General features: G+C 51.4%; 1 protein-coding gene across 1 annotated transcript in view; it reads right to left on the bottom strand.

Moving 5' to 3' along the window:
* The window catches only part of SHB (SH2 domain containing adaptor protein B), a 136309-nt gene that overhangs the window by 34731 nt on the left and 78708 nt on the right, over positions 1–22870 (bottom strand). Inside the window, 1 exon segment of the mRNA XM_007456015.1 lies at positions 13412–13627. Within this exon segment, the coding sequence (XP_007456077.1) occupies positions 13412–13627 (216 nt within the window).

A 22870-nucleotide genomic window follows, 5' to 3' on the forward strand; every position in this document is an offset into this window, starting at 1 on the left:
CCTCTGGCCCCTGGGGGTGAACAGTGCCAGAGTGGGCAGAGGAGTGGGGGTCAGGGAAGGGGATAGGTGGGAGATGAGGTTCTAGGCTTAGTTTTGCCACAGGCAGAGGAGAGGGAGAAACCAGATGAACTGTAAGGCACTTTCACCTCTGACAACCTGGGTGTTCCACCGGCTAAAATCAGAACTGGGGGCTCTCTCCCAGTATACAATCCCACGACACACCTCCTGGCACAAGTGAAAAGAGAGGCATGGAGCATGGAACACCGATCATGGAAGGAACCCAAGCTCTCACGACCAACGACCTGGCAACCTGCCTAGTCTCAGATCTCACCAGGTCCCTTTCCAGGCCATGCTCTCTGCCTGCATTACCAGGACACCCTCCCCTCCCCACTGTCCACCTGACTGACTCCACTTGCTCTTCAGGGGTCACCTCTTCCAGGAAGCCTTCCCTGGCCTCACCTCCTTCCCAGACTCCCCTTGATCTCAGCCTATGGTACCCTAATTGCCAGTTTCCTTGTTTGGCTCCTCATGAGCCCCTCAGGGGCAGGAGCTACACCATATTTGCCCCTACCCCCCATCCCTAGAGCATGCCCACAACATAACAGGTGTTCAAAGAATGACTGACTGAAGAAACTTAATGAGCTGCTGTTTCACTGTACTGGGGAAAAATATCGGTTTTCACAGCAGATAAATTGGATAAAACCTAATAACGTCCCAGTCAACACTGTAAATCCCCACTGAATTAATTCATACATTCGCTTGCAAGCTTAATAATATAGCCATACATTTTAGAGGGAACAGGTGGTGATGAATGACAGGCTTAATTAGGCAAATCATTCCACCTAAAGTAAAAATATACAAACTCCAAGTGATTCAGCAGCACAAGAAAAAAAAAAGTTAAGAACAAAAGCTCCAAACACAACTGCTTTCATTCCTTCTAATTAAGCTTCCCTTTAATCTGCAATTTAAAAAGGCAATTCTTTTAATTTAGTGATTTTCTGCAAAAGGTAAAGGAAGACACAGCCCTCAAAAGAATATCTGCATTTAGAGAAAAAATATGCCACCTTTGTGAGTTGTTAGAATGACAGTATCTAATTAATTCCACCTATAGGCAATTACAAACAGAAGTCAGAGTTCCGAGGGAGGGAGGAGAGACTCAGACGGGCAGGGCCAGGCCTCTGGAGCCCTTTTGCCTTTGGTTTGATGATGGGGACCAGTACCCTGGTGGCAGTGGGAGAAGTGGCCCGGGTGACAGCTCTAGCAGCCTGTCTCCCGAGAGGGTGAGGTGGCCCTTCGTGATGTCCCAAATGTCCTTCCAAAAGCTCTGGTCTAATGACACGTCTCATTCTTTAAGACCCAGCTCAGATCTTCCGGGAGGCCCTTCCTCCCTGCAGATTAGCCTCTGCCGCTGGTGGTCCCCTTCCTACATTTTTGTAGATTTTATACCAATCAGCCTTGAAGGTGGGTCACTGTCAATGACAGAAGACGGCATTTCCAGGCGCCCATGCGAGCTCTAACCCTCACGACAACCCTGCCACCCTGTGGGCAAGGGAGTGGGGGCCCAGAGGAGGGGAGGAAGAACTCCTCCAGGGTCTCAGAGCTAAGGAGCGGGGCTGGCTGGGCAGGAGCTGTGCCTCACTCATTTAGTCTTTGAAACGACCACCACCTGTATGAAGTCTAGAAGCCTCGAAGGTATGGCACAAAAGTCTCCCTTCCACAAAGCCTCCCCTGATCCCACCTGCTGAGAACTACCTTCCTCCTGGGCAGCTCACAGCAACTGGCCCTTCTCTTGTAGCCCAGTGGGCCCCCAGCCACTCTTCCTCAGTCAGCCCGGGTGTTCTGCAGGGGCAGCGCCTGGGATTTATTTTAGGCCTCTTTTTCCTCTCCAATCTCTCGTCTGTCCCTAAACTGACTGTAGTCCTGGGCATAGAGATGGTGTTTGGTGAATGTTTGCTTAGATGAAGTAAATGTGTTCCTTCAGGATCCGGCTCCTTCCTGTTTATCATTCAGGGCTGGCCAGAGAGATCAGGTTCCAAAATGCCAAAGGGCCTCTAAAGCACAGCTCTCTGGGCTCAGAAACTCTTGCTGGCTCCTACTTCCCGGGGACGGAGAACTCACTCTGATGCTTGAGGTCCTCTGTGACTTGGTGACAACCTGACCTTCTGGATGCATCTTCCCCTAAAAAAACCCCTCCAGGTTCCACACCCACCCCTAGGCTCCAGTCACAAAGAATGGCTGGTCCCAAATCCATCATCTGCCTTCCTGCCTCTAGGACTTTGCTATGCTGTGCCTGTCCAATAGAATCCCTTTCTTCACTATCTCTGGTGCAAAAGTCCTAGCCATTCTTCAGTTTAGCTTTAATGCTACCTCCTGGGGGGAAGTTTTGTCCTAGACACCCCCCCAGGTGGAATTCCTTTCTCCTCTTCTGAACCCCGCCTCCCCTGTCTGTGCCACTGTCTGACCCCACGCCAGTCTGTATTAAAGTGCGTTATGTAGGTGTCTTCTCAGAACAGGATGGAGATGGGGCCTCGTGCCTCAGCCTCTTCTGAACTTCCCCATGCCTGACACACAGCCCACGGGCTGCAACACGGCCAGAGAACAGAGGAACTGCAGCGGCTCAGCATCATGGAAAGGACGTGGATTCTGGAGTTAGGAAGATCCGGGTTTGAACCTTGCCTCTGCCACTATTGTGTGACTTTGGGCAAGACTCTAAACCTCTCTGAGCCTTAGCTGCCTCTTCTGTAAAACAGGGCTGACAACACATATACCATAAAGGATTGTGGAGGTGGTTAGTAACAGATGATGTACCAAAGTCCAGGCAGGCCCCCTGTATGTGGTGGTCCCTTCTCCCCATGGTCACATCCATGCTCAGAGCAGCTCCTTTTCATGTACTCAAGAAGATAAAGTACCTTGTATCAGAAACCATCTTCTCCAACCTGTGCTGGAATTCCGAAGTTGGAAGCTCCAAGAGGGCAGGACATATTCTGTTTTTTTCAAAGGCGAATTCCCAATGCCTAGAACAGTGCCTGATAAATAGTAGATGCTTAGAATCTGTTGAGTGAATGAATCTCCATCTAGATTTATGGTCAGCAGGACCAAAAAACCTCATTCATCAATCAAGAAAGGAAACTTAGGAGCTGGACTCCCCACCTCAAATTATTTTAAAATAGTTTTGAAAAATGGCTTGACCTTTACTGAGTGCTTCCTGTGCATGGGCAAGCATACGTGAGGATCCGACGTGACATTGTCTTCTGACCCTCACAACGAACCGAGGAGGTTGGTGCAACTTCACCTACATTTTTATGAACGGGGCCTGGTGCGGGCGAATAGCCTGCCCCAGCAGATAGAAGCAGGCTGTCACGCCAGGCAGTGAGCCCCAGACCCCAGTCCCTGTCCCTCTGCTTTGGGATGGAAACACTGGGCAGCCTCCTGGAAACCCTGGAAAGCCTCTAGAAGTGCCTTTCTCTGGGGACGAGCAGGGAGAGGAGAGTCGACAGTCTGCCAAACATCCCCCAACCCTCTGGGCGGACGAGTGTGGATGGTGGCCCCTGAGGACAGGGATCATTCACAGGGAACCGGAAGGGAGAAAAGGGGGCCCAGGGTCTTGGGTCCCAGGTGAGGCCTGCGATGTGCTCCAGGTTCAGTGGCTGCTTCTTTCTGGCTGGCCTGGAGTCTCCGGCCCTCCCAGTTCTCTAGTACAGGACAGAGTCCTTTAAGCATAAGGCAACAAGGATTAGAGAACTGAAAACAAAACCCTGTGCACGGAGCTCTCAGGTGCTAAAGAGGCTTCTTTAGGCCCCGTGTGGATGAGGTGGGAGTGAATACGCGGCTGACAGGAGGGGCCTGCAGTGTTCCAGGCCTGGTGTTTGTTCATGGATGTCCTATGACTCTGAAAACACAAGAGCACCGAGAACAGAATGAAGGTGCCCAAGGCATCCCTTCCACACAGTCCTGGGCACTGATTCCTCCACACTGCTGATGGCCCGGTGGGTTTGTAGTGGGGGGACAGGCGGGGAGTGGGGAGGGCAGGGGTGCAGAGGCATGGAAGGGGCTGCAGTCCAGGCAGTCATAAGCCCCGAAGAGGGGGCAAGGAGGGAGACTGCGCATTGGTTTGGGCAGGTGGGGGGCCCCCATGACCCAGAGTCTAGGGAAATACCACAGGCTTTCATGACGATGAGCAAACACTTGCACTTGACTAAAACTCTGTTCCTATGACAACGGTCCTCTGTTGCTTCAACTTTCTAAACGTATGTTCTGCCTCATCTCGCCTGCTCCTCATAGTAAGACAAGTATTAGAATTCCCATTTTACAGGTGGAGAAACTAAGGCCCAGAGAGGTGAAGCCCCCTTCTCCCCTGCGGTTCAAGAGCAGGCCTCACTCTCCCCTCTGCCCCGTTAGTGAAGGCTGTGCCTCCAGGTAGGTTGTGAGGTGATGGGCAGCCTAGCAAATATTTTGGTTTGCTTTTCCAGGATCACCTATGACAGGCCTCTGTATTCTCCTTACAGACACATGCAGGTCCCAGGGCACCAAGCTGCCATATCTCGTGGGCAGTGCCTGAGAACAGAGGTTCTCATTATGAGAGGGGGCAGTGGTGACTCCCCGAGAAGCAGGGCATGGGGAAGCCCACTTGGGCTCCAGGAATCCCATCTGGTTTCCAGGAACACTGTCCATGCATGTACACCCAAGCCTGGACTGGGGAAGGAGGGCCTGGCATGAGGGGCGTGCCTGCATCCTCCTATTCTGCACCCCGAAAAGGAAGCATGGACACCGCTGCCTGGTGCAAAGACCCTGCCCCAAGGGCTGCTGCTTGGCTGCAGGAAAAGTAGGGACAAATCCTGATGACAATGATGAAATGACCCAAACGCAGAGGACTTTACAGCTGCTGAAGCAAGCCACCTCCACCATCATAACTCATTTTATAAATGAGGAACAAGAGCTGCAAAAGGGACTGACTTGCCCCATGTCAACAGCCAGATTTGAACCTGGACTTGAACCCACGTCTTCTGCATCCCAGGGGCCTCTAACAAGTCCAGCGCAAATCCTGTCTACAGTGCAACAGGTTCTCAACAACAACAATAGTAACGATAATGATACCAAAAGCCAGCCTCCACTGAGCACTGACTGTGCCCCTGACTCCTGGCACCAATTACCACCTGGTGTTATAGATGAGGAAACAGGCAATTTGCCCCAGGTCATCCTGCCAGCAAGGGGCAGCACAGGGCTTTAAATCCAGACCCTCCAGCTCTCCTAGTTCTGAGCTGGGCTCAGTGTCAGGTGCCCCCTCAGGTCTGATGTAGTGTGTCTCCTGACACTTTAACCTGCAGACACCCACAGACACTTAGAATCAATCCCAGGGCCTGGGAAAGGGACTTCCCCCAACCACAAGCCTCTGAGGACCTGCAGGGAGCAGGCTGGGCATTTGTGGAAATGAGTCTCCCCTTCCAGGAGTCCCAAAGCCCCAGCCTAGCTACTTATATGTTTCTGCTGCTGCCCCTCCACAGATGGTGGTGGGGGAAGGGAGGAATGACAGGAGGGGACAAGCAGGTGCATGGCTCTCAAGGGGTTGCTTGCCCCCTACTGGCACACCGGTCTCCTCACTCACAACATGGCATCCGGATGCACGGGTCAATCCTCAAACACCCAGGGACATACTCTTGGCCTTGAGTTCAGACCAGGGGCTGCAACCACAGCAGACAACAGCCACTCACAAACGCCCCTCTTCATGCAGGTCCCTCACCCTCATCTGGAGAGAAGACAGGTATACAGCACGAAAGAATGACGTGAAAACGTATCACCTCTGTGTGAGCAGGCTGCATGAGACCTATGTATTCTGTGTCCTGAAGAGAACTTGGGGTTGGTTTTCCTGAGACGTGATTTATTCAATAATTTAACAAATATCTGTGTGTTTGTTATGTGCCAGGCACTGATCTACGTGGGGACCCAGGTGTGAACAAGGCCGGCAGAGTCTCTGACCTCAGAGAGCTTAAAAATCTCTATCCACACAAAGATCTCTGACCTGCCAAGCAGAAGAGCAAAGATATTCTACTAAACCTTTGGGTTTCTTCCACACAGGAGACAAATGCACTTGAAGAAAAAACATTCCTATCAATGTTAGCAGGCAAACCAAAGCTATGAAACACCAGTGTTTTTCTTTTTTTTTTCTAGGTTATAAATGAATTCATTCATACGTCAAACAGAAAAAATAACTGGAAAAACCTGTCCCTCAGCCAAAGGAAGCGAGTGATCCCAGTTCTCTGTTTAAAGCCCCCTTCTCTCTGCAGACCTGCTGTTCACACGTGTTAAACATTAATTACAACTGTTACTCATTACATAGCAAAAAGCTCCGAGTACAAACACAATTGTTAATTTCCTCCCAGGCCCAAGGCATTCTGGGAACCTGAGCAGGGGGCAGGAAGCACTGCAGGAGCCCCAGTGGGGCCAATGGTAAGGAGAAGGTGGCATGTGCTGGGTGTGCCAGGTGATGGTGGCAGGTCTAAGATTCCCCGTGGAAACTTCTGCAGAGTCCGAGCCTGTTTATTCTGAGTACACAAGGATGAGTCATGGGCTTGGTGGGAACTGTGAGCCTGGAGCAGGGTCTGATGGACTCAATGTCAGCACTACCACCTTCAGAGCATTTGCGTTTCACGGTGACAGTGACAAGTCACGAGCTCAGCACGAAGTGGGCGCAACTGCTTCTGCCTCCAGAACAGCCCAAGCCACCCTGCCCCAGCACAGCTAAAGAGAATGTTCAGACCTGCCCTTTACGCACTCTCGATGTCAGCACAGCAGTGGAGAGAGCCTGAGCCGATTTCATTAGCTGTGTGACTGTGGGCAAGCTGCTCACCCTCTCTGAGCCTGAGTAGTGTCATCTGTGTGATGACAATGAAACCACACCCACCTTGCAGAACTTCATAGGGTTCACCCGTGCCAGCCTCCTAACTGGTGCTCACTAGCTGTTAATTGCCTGCCCCTCGTCCGTCATCCCCTTACCTTCATAGGATTATTTTAAATTAGCCAACTGTACTGGCTCAGAGATGACTCACAGTTGTTTAGGAAACAGACATACCTGAGACCTTACTTTCCCCTTTCTCTGCCCTTTGAGCCTCACTTGATGAGCTGGGAAAATGTCAAAACTCAAGAGGGTGCCTGCCTAAGGGGTGACCAACACAGCATTCGCACCCCCCATGCTGACAGTAACAAGTATGTATCTGGTGGTTCCAGAATAAACCAATGCACACCCATATGGGATGTGGTAGGAGCACAGAGGGGACCCAGCCCAACCTGGGATGAGGGTGGGGAAGGGACTGGTCATATCAGGGGAGGCTTCCTGGAGGAAGCAGCATGGACACCACCCGAGCAGAGCTGTGACACCCCCTCCCTAACTCCTCCCTGACCCCAGCACCTAAAACATAGTATGTACTGAGTATACTTTAGGTTCTCAGAGTGGGGTCCCCAGATCAGCAGCATCAGCAACACGTGGGACCTTGTTGGAAATGCAAATTCTCATGCCTCATCCCTGGAACCTACTGAATCAGGAACTCTAGGGGTGGGACCCTGTAATGTTTGACACTTCTTCCAGGCGGTTCTGCTGCACGCTCTGGGCAAACCAACCAATCAACAAATGCGTCACAGCCAGAATGGGGAGGGAGGGCTGTGGGGGAGAAAGGCAGTAGAGACCCTCTCACACCTGGGGACCAGTGGCCCAATCCTCGGGAGGGACTGAATAAAGGATGGAAGAACCGGGTGGTTCATGGTGAGAACTATTGTTGGAATCGAGATGGAGCATTTCCTACAGAAGTGTTGCTTTCCACACGATCCATGCCTCTCGCTGCCAGGAATTAACTGGGAATGAACTTCATAAATGGGCCCTCTGTGCCCCCTAAGTACCTCTTTATGCAGTATTGTTTTAATATATAAAATTAAATTTGATTTAATACAGCAAGCCTTCCCTGAGTGCCAACAACCATTCTCTCATGTGTGACCCTTTAGAGGTTACGAAGTCTTTTCATCCAATTTTTTCCCTTGATCAACACAGAGATCCAGTGTGATAAGGACTGTGACTATCCCCGTTTTACAGATGGGAAAACTAAAGCTCAGGAGACTGAACAGCCTGAGGTCCCACAGCTGGTGAGTGGTGGAGCTGGCATGTGAATTTGGGATTGTCTGACTCCTGTTACTGTTCCAATGGCTCCTGATACCAAGACACTGTGTTGAGCTTTCCAGAGCAGAGAAACTGGCCAAGGAGCTAGTGCGGAAGCCAGACAAGTACCCAAAATAAATATGTTCAGCATTGAGTCACATGTCTGTCTTCTATTTTCGCTGGGAGGCAGGCCTGTCGCTGGCTGAACCCAGGACATTGCCTGAAAGTAGCTTCGAAGTAGACAAATCTCCAGACGATGAATCGAAAATGAAATGACTTTTGTTTCTCCTGCCACCTGGCACCCTGAGCAGGCACTCTGATCACTCGCTTCACAGAAGCAACTGCAAATCATTAAGGACGTAGTTTTTAACTTGACCCACTGAATTAAAAGGAAACGCTGATGCATCCGCCGTGTACGGCATGACTGCTATGAGGTCTCCAGCAGTCCCCGTCCCTTCCCCGGGCCTCAGTTTCCCTAGCTGGACAAAGGGGAGTGGGATGTCATGGTGTGGGGACCCCTTCCTGTGCTGAGGGATGGCAAAGAGGACCAACCCGTGGGATGGCTCTGGTCACCCCATGCAGGCATGAACCTCCAGAACTTGGGCTCCGACAGAATCCTCAGCTGGAACTGTTCCAAGTGGGAACATACACTCTAGGCATGTATCCTACCAGCTGCAGATGCAGGGAGAAATTGGTGCAAGGGCGATGAAAGGCGTGTGACATTTCCTGTGGGCTCTGGGAGGGCGAGGGCTCCAGCCACATTATATACAGCATCTTGGATGGTGTCAGAGAGCCCAGACATTGACAGGGTAAGGGCTTGGGCTCTGGGGTGGGACTTCCCAGGTTCAAATCCTGGCTCTGCAGCTGACTAGCTATAGGCTCCTGGGCAATCCTTTCTTCTCTTCGGACCTCGGTTTCCTTATCTGTAAAAGGAGGAAACTAAGGTCCTAGGGGGTGAGGATTAAATGAGATAATGCACGCAAAAGTGTTCTGTAAATACCAGCACTTCCCCAATGCAGTGCCCCTTTTTAAGCCCCACCAGGGCCCTCTGCAGTGGACACATTTCCCAGGTGAGGGAATAGAGGCCCCGGGACAGGTTCAGTCCCTGTTCTTCCAGTGGCCCCTCAGAGATCTGAAGACTCCAAATCCATGTCTGCTTTGCCAGGTTATCCACCCAGCTCCTCGGCCCCCTGCCTGTGTGGCCACCTCCTGGGCAGGCTTCCTTTGTCCATCCCACAATTCGTGCCACAAAGCCCAGGGGCTGGTCAGACAAGCTGCGCCACCCCCAAGACAGCATGGAATCACCCAGGCTGCTTCTCCTGCCCCACGCTGGGCAGGGGGCTGCAACGGGGGGCTGGACCTGCCGGCTGTAAAGACTCCAGGGGGCAGTGAGTGGAGAACTCACCCCCTGGAGAACTGAGCGGGTAGAGAACTGCATCCAGCCAGCTCTGAAGGCAGGTGTTTCTGCTGGGTGGCAAGGGGGCTGTCAGCCTGATGGAAGCCACCGCACCACTGTTCGCTGCAGCTGGTGGTAAAACTGACTGGGCATCTGTCCCGGGGCTGGGATCAGCTCAGGCCATGTGTGTGGCTTGGGACTCTGGTGTTGGATGGGTGTGGGCAGGGGTTCTGGCTGAGGCCACCACCAGCCTCCTGGAGGCAGGGCAGGCAGGGAAGCCGAGGGCTCCAGGGGAGCTTGCGGTGTCTCTCATTCACCTGGCCACAGAATTCTGAGAAAAGAGAAGACTATCATTCCCAAGAAGCTAGGACCACCTCACACCCTGCAAGAGCTGTTTTCGCGACAACCGGGAAGGGATAATCAAGCCTTCCCGAAAGGCTGCACTGGCTGAGAAGGCCTACTTCTGCAGAGAATGCCAAAGCATCCCTTTGAGAACAGCCTCGTTTCACGAATGCAGTGCAGGACAGCACTCTGAAAGGCGGAAAGCACTTTTGCTTCATAGACTGAATCACAGAGGTAGTTCAGAGGCCTTCCCTTCTCCTAGCCTTTGACCAGCATGCTGGGATCCTGAAGGAATGAAGCTTGGAAGCAGCCCTGGAGAGGGCTGCAGGCCAACCTGCCACTGCAGGACAAAGCCCTCCCAATACCAATCCTGCCTCATTCAAGCTTCTGCTGGCAAATCTTGGTGAGAGGAAGCTCATTATACACTTTCAGGTGTACCTGAAATTCTTACCACTCACTGTGACCCTAAATCCCTATGACTCCTTCTTGGTGGGCCTACCTCTGCCCTTTGGGGGTCCCCACACCACACACCTTCGGAAACCTGAAAACACTGACCAGGTTACCTCGTGCAAGCTAAACAGGCAGAATCAAAATACAAGGGATGCAGGGACTTCCCTGGTAGTCCAGTGGTTAAGACTCTGTGCTTCCACTGCAGAGGGCACGGGTTCGATCCGTGGCTGGGGAACTAAGATCCCGCATGCTGCGCGGTGCAGCAAACAAACAAACAAACAAGAAACAAGGGATGGAAAGAGATGCTAACGATATTGCCCAATGGATTCTACCATGGCTACAGATCCTGCACCCCAGGCTCTCGGGGCCCATCACAGAGCTCCTGAGGGCCCAGAGAAACTGTGTGGGGCATTTCAAACAGGTATTGTGATAAGGAGGACGAGGCCCAGCCCAGCACTGCCTTGCTCCCTGACACCACCAATGATGTGCTAAAGCACGTGCCACACACACTACTGATTCAGATGGGAACACTATCCTTTGTTTCTGAGCAGCCATCCTTCTGGGTTTACAGATGGGACCACGGCAGCACTTTAGCAACCTAAGCAAACTGTTTCAACTCGTCCTTATTACCTGAGAGGTGGCTCATCCACCTCGTTCCACCTGCATTTTGGGGCTAGGAGACAGGAGGGTGCTCCTTGGCTGCAATGCCACACCTGACAGGCTCTGTCCACAGATGTGGGGAGGGATCTGGTCAAGACTAAAGGCTGGTGCTCACAGCATCCCTCCAGCCCAAGTGAAACAGCTTCCTTCTATGCCCCAGAAATCAGAACCGAGCCAAAAGCTTCTTGGGGAAAAGCACAATCGGTATCCACCCCAGAGCAAGACACACAATTGATGAGGTAAGTGACTTGATGAGACACAGGTGGGGACATGAGTCTGAGTCTACTTTCTATCAGCAGCCTAAGAAGTTGACCTATAATGACACTTGTGATAGCAACTCAGCAACATATAACCAAGTCCACAGTGGATACCTGTGGCTCAGAAACTTATCTGGAGACAGTTCTATCTAAGACCTTGTGATCCTTTGTGAAAAACTAAATGTATAGTAGTTTTAAAACTAGCTTTGGGCAGAAGTGGGCAAGTTCTGGCCTGAGAGGCTTCTGAAGAGATGATGTCCTGTAGGGTAAGGGCTTTTCACTTTAACATACCAGCGAATCACCTGGGGGTCTTTTAAAACAGATTGGCTCTGCAGGTCTGGGGTGGGGCCTGAGACCTTGCATTTCTCACCAGTTTCCAGGTGATGTGATGCTGCTGGTCCAGAGACCACATTTTGAGCAGCAAAGCACCAGACTAGACTAGAGCACCTAAGGTGACATGACCTGCAAGGTGGTCAGTCCAGGAGAGGGTGAGACGCCACACCGCCTGGAATGTCATCTCTTGCCATGGGCCCTTGGTGTCTAGGACAGTTGTCACATGAGCCCTTTAGCCCTTTAATCAAACTGGTATTTGTGAAGAGCCACCTCTGGGACATCATCGGCTCCGTTCTAGTTCCTCCCACACCCGGGAGGAGCACAGCCTCGTCAGCCATGCCAGCGGACAGGCCTTGGATTCCCTTGTGCTGAGGGCAGAGGAGGCTGTGAAATGCACGGGAGAGACCTGAGGTGACCAAGGACCTCAGCCACATGACTACTCTCGGCTCTGGCTCTTGGCTGGCATCACGGCCTGGCAGCCGGGCCCAGCACCTACAGCACTGAGTCTATATGGTGAGGGAAGTGCCCCACCAGAGTCATGTGCAGGAAGCTCAACAGGCTCAGAGAGGCAGCAAGGAAGCCCGTGGGACATGTGGCTGCGTACCAGGAGGGCTCACAGGGATGGCAAAGGAGGCACAGGACTTTTCCAGATAGGACACAGCAGGGAAGGGCACTTAGACAGAAGGCATGGGACTGCACAGTGTGCTACATCCAGGGAACTGTGAGTAGTCTGTGCTAGAACAGTCAGAACTTCGAGCAAGGGAATCAAGATGAGTGGAGGGCAGAGGCCTCACTTTGAGGGGCTAGGAAGGGAGGGAGGGTCTAGTTGTGCATGAAAATGGGAGATTCAAGGCAAAATGAATCTTAAATAAAAATAAAAACTCTCCCTTTCTGACCTTCAATGTGGTAAGAATTAAATTACAAACTCGATGTCTCTTTGTTTATATGCCTAAACTCTTAGAAGCATAAAAATGTTTTTGCATCTGACTTTTCCCCTCTTAACATTAAACATAAGCATTTCCCTAGGTTGTTATAAACTCTGTGTCAACATCACTTTGTAGTGGCTGCACAATATTCCATTTAACCGACCCCCATTGTTGGACATTCAGGTCATTCTCCATCTCTCATGATCATCATGCCTTTTCTGTGCTCTAGATCGTAACCTCAGCCTGGATCCTAAGGACTGGGTTTAGGATCAAAGGGTGTGTACATAGCTTAGGACAGGTGACACATGTGGCAGACTGCTTTCCATACGGCTGTGGGAGAGGAGAGGCACCTGAGTCATTCAAGGGGCTCTAGGCCAGGGGTGGGGTCAACTCCTGAGGTCAGGATGTGGCCACGGCCTGTGCTCTGTGGATGGGCTCGTGCTGAAGCTGGGGCAGGAAACGCAGCAGCCCTGGATGCATGCAGGCCTGTAGCAGCTGTATGACAGGATGGAGCCACTGGGCTCCACAAGGCCCAATAGGAGCCACTCTGCAGATTGATTTTCTTCTAGCTTCTAAGATTTCCTTCTGAAATCTGAAATCTTGGCTTCAGTGAACTAGAGCATTACCAGCAGGACCAAGACAGAGTCAGACAATGAGATCATCTGGGCTGTGTCTGGGGATGGGGGGAGGGACTGGAACGGAGACCCTGGAGGCCAGACCCAGGAGTTCCCCTAGGCCTGGCCTAAGGGACTTCCTCCAGGACGCTCCTCATCCTTGAAGGGCCCAGCTGTACTAGAAACCCTGTGGTTTACCTGAGCAGGCAGGGACCCGTGCACTTACTCCCTTTACAAAGGTGAGTGCCATGCGGGTCAGCGGCCGCCTCTGAGCAGGGCCACTGGCTCCTTACCTGCCAGAGCTGGGATGGTGACCCGGTTCCACTCCCATGGCTGGTCGTACTCATCAGCGGGCCTGTCGTCATCCTGGGGCAGCTTGCTCTCCCGGAGTCGGGGGTTGACCGTGCTCTCTGAGTCGGAGTCCATGCTTGGGCCCTCGGGTTCGTAAGGGGTATCGTATAATTGGATGCCTTTGTGCTGGGACCAGACGCTTTCTTGCCTCTGAAATTCTGCAGTCAAAAAGGAAGGAAGCAGAGATGTAAAGCATGCACAGCATGTGCTTCCTCACCTGGGACCCACCAGGTGACACCAAAGGAATTCAGAGCCGCCAGCCAGGGAGGTGGAGGCTGTATTTAACTTCTGTCCCACCCCTCGAGGGCGGGGTCTCTGCTCTCACTGCTCAAGGCTTCCTCACAGAGATCTCAGGCTCTGGACCAAACAGAAAGAGAAGCCTCCCTGCCACCGCCTGCAGTCTTCAAGGGCACGGCCCAGAAGTGAGCATGACGTTCCAGACGTGTTCTGACACCAGCCCAGGACAGGCAGAGAGCTCTCAGCCCCATGGCTTACCGAGGCGGGGGTGGTCTTCCCACTAGGGCAACTCCCTGGTCTCTGGACTTGTCACTCCCTAGCTATAAAATGAGAAGATTGGGCCAAATGACCCTCAAGTTTTCACCCAGCTCACATATTCATTTTAAAGACCTGAGAAGCCAAGAACCACCCCCAGGGGACGCAGGGTCACTGATTTTTCCCCTACAAAGCCCCAGGAGTGACCCTTTTCCTGAATTTCTACCTCCCCCAGGGCCTGCCTATCTTCTAACACACTGAATACAGCCAAGAAACTTGAGAGCAGATGTCCAGTTTCACTTCTGAATAAGGAAGGAAAGCTCTTAATCTTCTGGAGAGGATGCCAAGGCCTGGCTCCAGTGTGGGCTGAGGGGCGACCGCCCATCTAGATGAGGCCCCAGACAGGGCATGTTCCTTTCAGCTGCTGCTTATTCCTGAGAGGCCAGCAGTGGCTGAATGATGGATTCCAGGATGATGCTACGATCAGGTGCTTCCTCCTCACACAGGGGCACTTTTCTTGCTTTGATCATAAACACCCACTGTGCACAGGGCCAACGTGAGGACAGGGGGAAAGGAGAGGGTTTGCTGTTGAGGCTGCTCTCGGCAAGCCCACTGTTTCCAGAAGAGATGCAACGGGCACCTAAATCACCATAATACTCTGCAGCAAAGGGGCTCCTGCAGGGCCTGGGAGGGATGAGACAGGAGGAGAGATGACATTTGAACTGACAGCTCTGACAAGTGGAAACAGGAGAGGGGCAGGATTCCCTGTGGTAGGACCAGGGCAAGCCAAGGCAGTGCAGCTGGAGAGAACGTGCTCACTGCCCACTTTCTTGTTTTATTTGTAAAATGTATATAACATTCGCCATTATACCATATTTAAGTGCACAAGTCAGTGGCATTAAGTATACGCACACTGTTGTGTAACCATCACCACCATCCATCTCACAAACTTTATCTTCATCCTAAACTGAAACTGTCCCCCACTAAGTCCCCATTTCTCCTTCCCCAGCCCCTGGCAACCACCCTTCCACTCTCTGTCTCTATGAATTTGACTACCTAGGTACCTCATATAAGTGGAATCATATGGTATTTGGCCTTCTGTGACAGTCTTATTTCACTTAGCATAATGTTTTTAAGGTTCTTCCATGTTATAGCGTGTGTCAGAAGTTCATTTCTTTTTAAGGCTGAATAATATTCCACCGTGTGTCTATTCACTGTCTACTTTTCCTGGAGCACCAGGTCCAAGGAGGTGGGAGAGGGGCGGTGGGGCTTGATAAAAAAAGCACTGAGGGTGGTGAGAGTGAGCTATTTAAGTGGAGTCTCGAGGCATTCTCCAAATCAGAGTTCCAGTGCCATAAAGATATAGTAGAAACCCACAGGAGTCATGTGCCTTGAAGAGCAGTTGACAAAACACATGAATGACGTCAGCCTTTCCGAGAAACAGCATTCTTTTAGACTGGGCTTCACGATCCAAGGCCAGCTCATAGGGTCGACAAAAAATCCACCTCTGCGCACAGGCCCTGATACAACAGAAACTAACTAATGCTGGGTAGTGACCTTTAGTGATGACATTAAATAGCGCTGTGGTAGTATCTCCCAAACTTCACTGAGTTACATACCGACTTCGTGATTTTGCTGTTTTCAAGTACCACCTGGCTTATCATTTACCATTGTTATTGATGTCGCCTCACTTTTTAGAGTAAATAAATTCACTTAAAAAGGAAACTTTTAATCACCATCCCATAAGCCATTATCCTTACCAAAAACAGATGATAAACGTAAAAAGAATGAACAAGAACAAAACCAACTAGGTGGGTACCACTGCCGGGAGGCAAGCCCAAGGCTCACTTTCTCTCTGCTGAAAAGGAAGATGGCAAGTACTGGTGGGGGCAGGCGGGAGGTCTAAGCAGCAAACCAAGATACTTTCTTTGGCAAACAAGAATAACCTTCTCTTTTTAGAAAGAAAGTAAATGAAAAGGGAAAAACCTCACCATGTGGTTCTCAGGCTGCCTAAAATCATGTCTCCTCTGAGAAGATGTCCCTTACTTTGGCAAAACACGGCTTTATTGGGTCCCATGAGTAAACTGGGATGATTTATTAGTTTTGAGGATGATGCTTTCCTTTTTATGGGGGAGTAAGAGGAGAAGAGAAGAGCTATAAAAGGCAGGACTTGGTCATTTTAAGGCGAAGACCAACTGTAAAGTACTGGAGACAACTCTGTAAATTACAAAATCTACCAAAGTGCTTGCTTGGTGGGGTCATCATCAGCTGCATCACTGCCGCCCCTGGTTCTACGGAGTGCAGTCTAGCTTCCTGTCTTTGGAGAATTCCAAGGGATGGGGACATTGGGAATGCAGCTGACAGGCACTGACATAGGAAAACCACCTTCCACTTCATCCTCTTTCACAAGCAGGACCAGCAACCACTGACATGTACTCTAGCACTTTGCATGCAAATCGTCATTTAATCCTGGGCCACAAAGCAACTTGTGGATGCACTTCTGTGGGCCCCCAATAATCACGAACATCCTTGCTTTCTCTCTCTCTCTCTCTCTCTCTCTCTCTGGGTGGGATAAATGAATGACAACCGACAGCCAGAAACCCCTCTTTACCCCCAAATTCCAATTTATGAAAGTCTCTGACTGCAGTGATAAGGTACCTAGAACAATATGAAAAATGCATATAGCCCAGTATTACACAATATTCAGAAGAGATGGATAGTCTACATAAACACTAGCTTAAAAGGAAAACGTGCAGGGAACAGATTAGCTATTAAATCAGAGGGACTTGGGAATACACCTCTCAGACAGGATTTATTGTCCCAAAAGCATCTGCACCTTACCAAAGCTGGGTTAGTAATGGCATGCAGTGAGGGTAGGGGATGTTATGATGGTAATCATTAAAACAAGCTTCCCCCCATTACATGGTGAATTCAAATTTTCATTAAGCCCTCAACAATAGGGAGCAGTTAAGTAAATTACGGTGTGCTAACTGGATGGAATATTAAACAGCCATTAAAATGATAAATCTGAAGATTATGTAGCTACATGGAATAGCGTGCATGAAATTATGCTGAGTTAAAAAGTGAAATACAAGACTGTTTATGTGTTGAGCAAACCGTATAATGTGGGCTTTCTAAACAAGTCCTGGGCAATGTGAACAATGCCCCAGAGGAATTCTATTCCTTGCTTAGGAACTGCTGGACACCGTCAGGTGTATGGTCAAAGGAACACTTTGACCATAATATCTAAACTCTGATGACAGCAATGTTGTAAGTACAGATACATATGAATAAAGGACAGAAAACCTGATACAGGAAGATAAACAGCTACTGTGTATAGAGGGAGGAATTATTGCATAATAATTTTTCAAAGTTGTTTTAAATAATGAATAAGTATGTTAGTAAAGAAACAATGTAGTTAAGAGTGGATCACATGAAAGTAAATACGATTTTAAGTTGGGCTTATAGGAGCCGTGTGTTTCGGAAGCAGCTGCCTTTGCCTGAGAAAACACCCATTTAAGGGAACATCTCCTCTCCCAGGAGACGTTTGCCAAGAGCCCCAGGAAGTCAAGGGCAGTTGCGCCAGGCCAGCTCACCAGACATCACTGTCCCCTGCCTAATGACCAGGCCCGTCCTCCTTATTACCCAAACCGATCTGGGACGGTCCAGAGACTGACCTAATAGGGGAGCTGGTAACTGTATGTTTTAAGTCACAAGTTATCTGGACATCACCATCTATAAATTCATGGAAAATGACCTTTAATATTGGGTGGCAGGCTGTGATTTTATGCCTCTTAGGCAGGGAGCAGGAACATTAAATTGATAGGGTAGGGATTTCTGTCGACTTCTGAAGTAGAAAGGTTTTCAAGTAGAACTATATATGGAGGAAAAAAAAAATGAGAGCACTTTGTTTTAGAATCGGAGAATGTTGGAACTGGAAGGGGCCCTGGGCATATTCACCAAGGGCACGGAGACAGGAGGGTGAGGCTGGTGTGCTGACCAAGGGCTGTGGCCCTGAGAGGCAAGGAGAGCCAAGGGTATCATCTGAGTGAGGGGCTCAGGACAGAGCTTGGTGCAAACCAGGGGCCTCCTGAGTGGCTCTAAGTGTTTTGAGTTCCCCAAGTCCATTGGCAACAAGCTACGCTTTGCTCTGGTGTTCACCAACTCCATGCCTCCCCCTCACAGTTTTTTGTTTGTGTGTTTTTGTTTTGTTTATTTCCTTTGGCTGTCAGGAAGCTCAGGGTTAATTTTGATGCTTAACCTCAATAGCTAGGATAGCTTAGATATTGGGTCGAATCATTTTCACTTGCCCTTCCTTCTATGTGGATCTTGATATCTATTATAACAGCCTCATTATATACATTTCTTTTTATTATGCATAGCCTCAGGTCAGTATTCTGAAAGCAGGCGGACACACATCTAATGAAAAAGACTAGAAGAAAAAAAAAACCTCTTCTTTACCTCTTTACCTTCCTTTCAGGAACAGAGAAAGGAGGGCAGGGCTCGGCCTCACCTCTGGGAAACAGGCCGAGGAAATCAATGTACTCGCTGGTGCACCCAGCCTTCTCTGGGAGCGCCAGCATCCACCTGTCCTTACATCCCACTAGGCATCTACTGAATGCCCAGCACGAGAGGAGATGGAGATGAAGCAGACACAGTCCTGGTCTTCAGGGAGCCCTCGGGGAGAGAGGGCCAGAGCCCCCAACACAGACAGAGGAGGCTTAGGGTCCTCAACAGGGAGCAGATGTGACCCTACAACTCAGTTGAGGGAAATCTGGGAGGGCCTTAAAGAATTTAGACATGAGGGCATGGCACGGTGGTATGGCAGAGAAATTGGGTGTTTGATGAAGGAAGGACCGAAGCAGAGGCACAGGGGCTGGAAGCACAAGGTGTATGTGGGGAAGGTGGGCCATCCAGGGGGCCCATTGAGAGGGGATGCCGAGGCAGGTGGAAGTGATTCTGGACGGCCTTGAATGCCATGGGACAGCAACCCCAAGACTGTCTAAGGAGAGGTGCAGGGTGGAGAACCCCCAGGCAGGGTGGAGCTGGGCAGGGTGAGGCTGGCACAGACATGCAGGAGCCTAGCTGGAAATGACAGATGCCAGCCTGCAGGCCCCTCACCTCTAATTTTCCCAGCTGGTTTGTCTGGGAATCCACACCAGATCCCAAATGACAGGGTGGCAGAGCTCAGTAGAGATGTGTGGCCAAGGAGGCTTCCAGTCCCAGGCCCTGCCATCCCCTGTCAGCCCAAGAAACCTCTACTCAGCCAGTGATGGGCCTGCCAGGCTGTGCCCTCAGGCCTCCATGGGCCAGGGCTGCATTATTAGGACAATGCAGCGCCACTGACTGGTGCTGCCCTGCACCCGCCACCTGGGAGGCAAAGCCCTGGGTACAGGAAAGCGACAGGTTCAATTGCACAGTGTGGTGGCTGAAAACACTGATCCTGCCAGACTGCTGGGGCCCAAATCCCAGCCCCAATGGGGGACCCAGAGCATCTTGCCCCAGTTTCCTCATCTCTGGAGCAGGGACAACAGTGTCCAGGATGTTATGAGGATCAAACGAATTCTTGTACGTTCAGTGTTTAGAACGGCGCCTGGTGCACAGAAGGCACTCCGGGAATGTTGACTTCATGTCAGTTACCACTACTGGGGCATCCTTGGAATACCATTCCAAGCGCCCTCCTCCTCTGAGATCACCCTTCATCCCCCAGAGCCACAGAAGGCCTGCTTACGAGCTCTAACAGGCAACCCTGTGCTGGAGATGGCAGGGTTTCACCACCCATCTATGAACCTTCCATTTCTGGATCCACAACTTCTGATTTTAGCTGCTGCTTTGGCAGTCTCTCGCCTCCACATGGGAGCTTTGCTCCAGATCAACTCTTGTGCAGAACACAAAACACACAGGGGAGGGCTCAGTGCCCAGAAGTCTAATGACTGCATTTTACAGATGGAGAAACTGAGGCCTGGGGAAGGACGAGGCCCCAGGTCCTCTAACTCTTAGACCAGGGCTCTTCTTCCTACCTTTCCCAGATGCTTCCTCATATCTCTTTTATCAGACTGTCTTGTTTGTAATCTTCTGGAGGCAGGGGCATCTACTTCAGTCAGGCCTGAGGTGTTAAAAAGCACACCCGGCACCACAGCCCAAGTGAGGAGTTCCACAGGAGGGGCGTGCAGCTGTTCCTAATTAGACACAGCCGAAACCCCGCCAAGTTCCGGGCACCACATCAAAGGGAAGGCAGAGGACGCTCTCCTCATCTAAACTGTTAAAACATCTGCTGGAGAAAGACCCTCCTCCTAATGAATGCCTGAATGCAGGGGGCCCCCGGAGGCTGAGGTGGCAGCATGGGGCAGCAGGGGTCCTCGGGTGGACCCCGCCGGGCAGCAAGGGTAGGGCAGCTTGGAGACGGAGCCTGGGCACAAACCCAACACAACACAGGCAGAGGCCCCACCCCCTCCTCCATCTAGTCTGGTTTCCGGAGCTGTCTAGAAGCCACGAGACTGACTAATTGGAGTTCTCTTACCATCTCTTTTCCAGACATGCATAGAAACACCCCAGAAAAAGAGGGTGAGCTCTGTGGAGCAAGGGTGTGGAACAAGAACAATGGTCACGTCGGCGGGAGCCGTGCAGGCCTGTCACTGCCCGGTGGAACCTGCACCGCTTGCTCTTTTACGCTCAGCCCAAGGGCGAGGGGAAGGCCCAGGTCTGAGTCAGGGAGCCCAGTCTGATCCCTGCCCTTGGACATCTGTACAGGACGGGGTCTCCCCTGGAGGGCCCTGTTCTGTGGTCCCTGGGGGAGACAAGCCCACACCCCTGATGACACCGAATGTGCTTTGCTCACGATTTAAAAGGCCACATGGGCCTCTTTACAGAGCTCTCAGGAGCTGCCTGCAATTATGGCCAGGCCCTTCCACCCTGCCCATCACTCTGCACTCTTCCAGTGACTGCCTTCGCGTGCACAGGCCTCCGAGCGGCTGCAGGCCTGAGTTCTGTCGCCATCCCCTGCAGAGACTCACTGAGGCGAACTTGCCGCTCCAGGATCCCGGCTGCTCCCAGGCTCAAGGCAGTGCATCAACGAGCATCCATTTAGTGCGGCAACTTTCTCAGGAAGACCCACATTCACAGGCAATTTGGGGAGCCTGCCTTCTTTTCTTTCTCAAACATCACTGAGTCCGTACTGGGTGCTAAGGCGGACCCCAGGCCAATGCTGAGCATTCACGTGGAGACAAGGCTCCCCCCACCCCCAGAGGAGCCGTGGTTTAGCAGGAGAATCGGGACACCAGCATCCCTAAGTGCTGAGTGAATAACAGTTACGAGTTACTGAACACCTGCCTGTGCCCGACACTGTCCTGGGTGTTGGCTGCATGTCATTCCTTGTCCCCATGACACAGACAGGCAAGGGTGACTGGCAGCCTCAGAGCCTCCGTTGGGACCAACCCAGTTCTAAAGTGGTACAGACGGTGGCAGCTTGGAAGAGGCAGAAAGCAAAGGCAGTCCCAGGGATTTCAAAAAACCTTAGGGAGAAGGTGGCTTTTCAGAGGATCTCAAGTCTTGGTGCAAAGAGGCCCCTCAAGGGCCACAGAAGCCGAGGGACCTGCCTGGCATCACAGACAATGAATGGGGGGCCCAGGGTAGAATATACTCAAGGAAATAAGGAAGATTCAGATGGGTGACGACAGGGCCCCAGGATAAAGGGCAACAGAGCCAAGTTGTGGACAGAGGAAAGCTTGAAGGATTGTGAGGTAAAACCAAAGACTGTGAGTTGTCCCAAGCCCGGCGCTACTGAGGAAGAGGAGATGGGGAGTGGCTAGAAAAGGAAACTGGGGCTGGGCTATGGAGGGCCCTGAATGCCAGGAGGAGGGGTAGGAAACTGCAAAATGTGGGCCAGCACTCTCAATCAGGTTTGCGCTTTCAGAAAAAAAGCTTTTACAGAAGCTGGCAGGAAACACCAGGGCGTGGTGATCAACTGTGATGACCTGAAGGTCCGACCCTCCAAACAATTAGGTCTCTACCCTTTCAAATAGTGGAGAGAGGATGCCCGGGGTTCCAGAAAGAAAAACACACTCCAGCGAACAGTTCCCCAAAGTGGAAAAGAAAGCATTTCCGCTGGGCTACGAGGCAGAGTCGGGGTGGCACCATTACCCTCAAGCCAACCTCAAGAGAGGCGGGCGTCCTCTGACCCCTGTGCTGCAGACAGAGGCTGGGGCCCAGGGGGGACTGCCAGGGGCCTTGGAAAACAGAGCCAGAGACGGTCCAGCCTCGTGTCTTCCAAGTATTGACAGACTGTACTTACAGAGAGGGCTAGCCACCCCTCTGGTGCGATCTTCCAGTCTGCTAGGCACGGTGAGGTCTCAGCTTCCAGAGAGGCCTTGGGCCACACTCTAATGTGATAAAGCCACGGGGGACAGGCTTTCATGCCAGACCACCTTGGCTACACCCCTCACTGAGCAGCATCGCCAGCCCTTTCTCATGGGACCTCGCAGAGCAAAGCCTTGGAGGACCCAAGCCCCCTCCTCACCTGCCTGGTATGAAATCTGCAGCTCAGATAGGCTGAGTGGTTCAGCCAAGGTCTAGGAGACTCAACTCTCAATAATACACTTGAAGAGTGCTGAGTGCCTACGGTGTACCAAGGTCTGTGCCAAGCACACTGCCTCCAAGTTCTCACTTAATTCTCACAACACCTCTATAAGGGGGTGCTGCTGGCATCACCACTTTAAAGACAGTCACACAGCAAGCCAGGGATGGAGGCAGCCTGACTCCAAAGCCCATGCTCTTAAACATGCAGCTGTCTATACCGCCTTTCCAACACTAGTTGGTGCTCCTTCCGCTTCACCAGGTCCAAAATAACATGAACATGTTCAGGTCAGCAGGGAAGGCAAGCACTGGAAGAGCGGCCTTGGTCGGCTAGCTTG

This window comes from Lipotes vexillifer, unplaced genomic scaffold (genome assembly GCF_000442215.2).
Source record: "Lipotes vexillifer unplaced genomic scaffold, Lipotes_vexillifer_v1.1 scaffold920, whole genome shotgun sequence".
Lineage (NCBI taxonomy): Eukaryota > Metazoa > Chordata > Mammalia > Artiodactyla > Lipotidae > Lipotes > Lipotes vexillifer.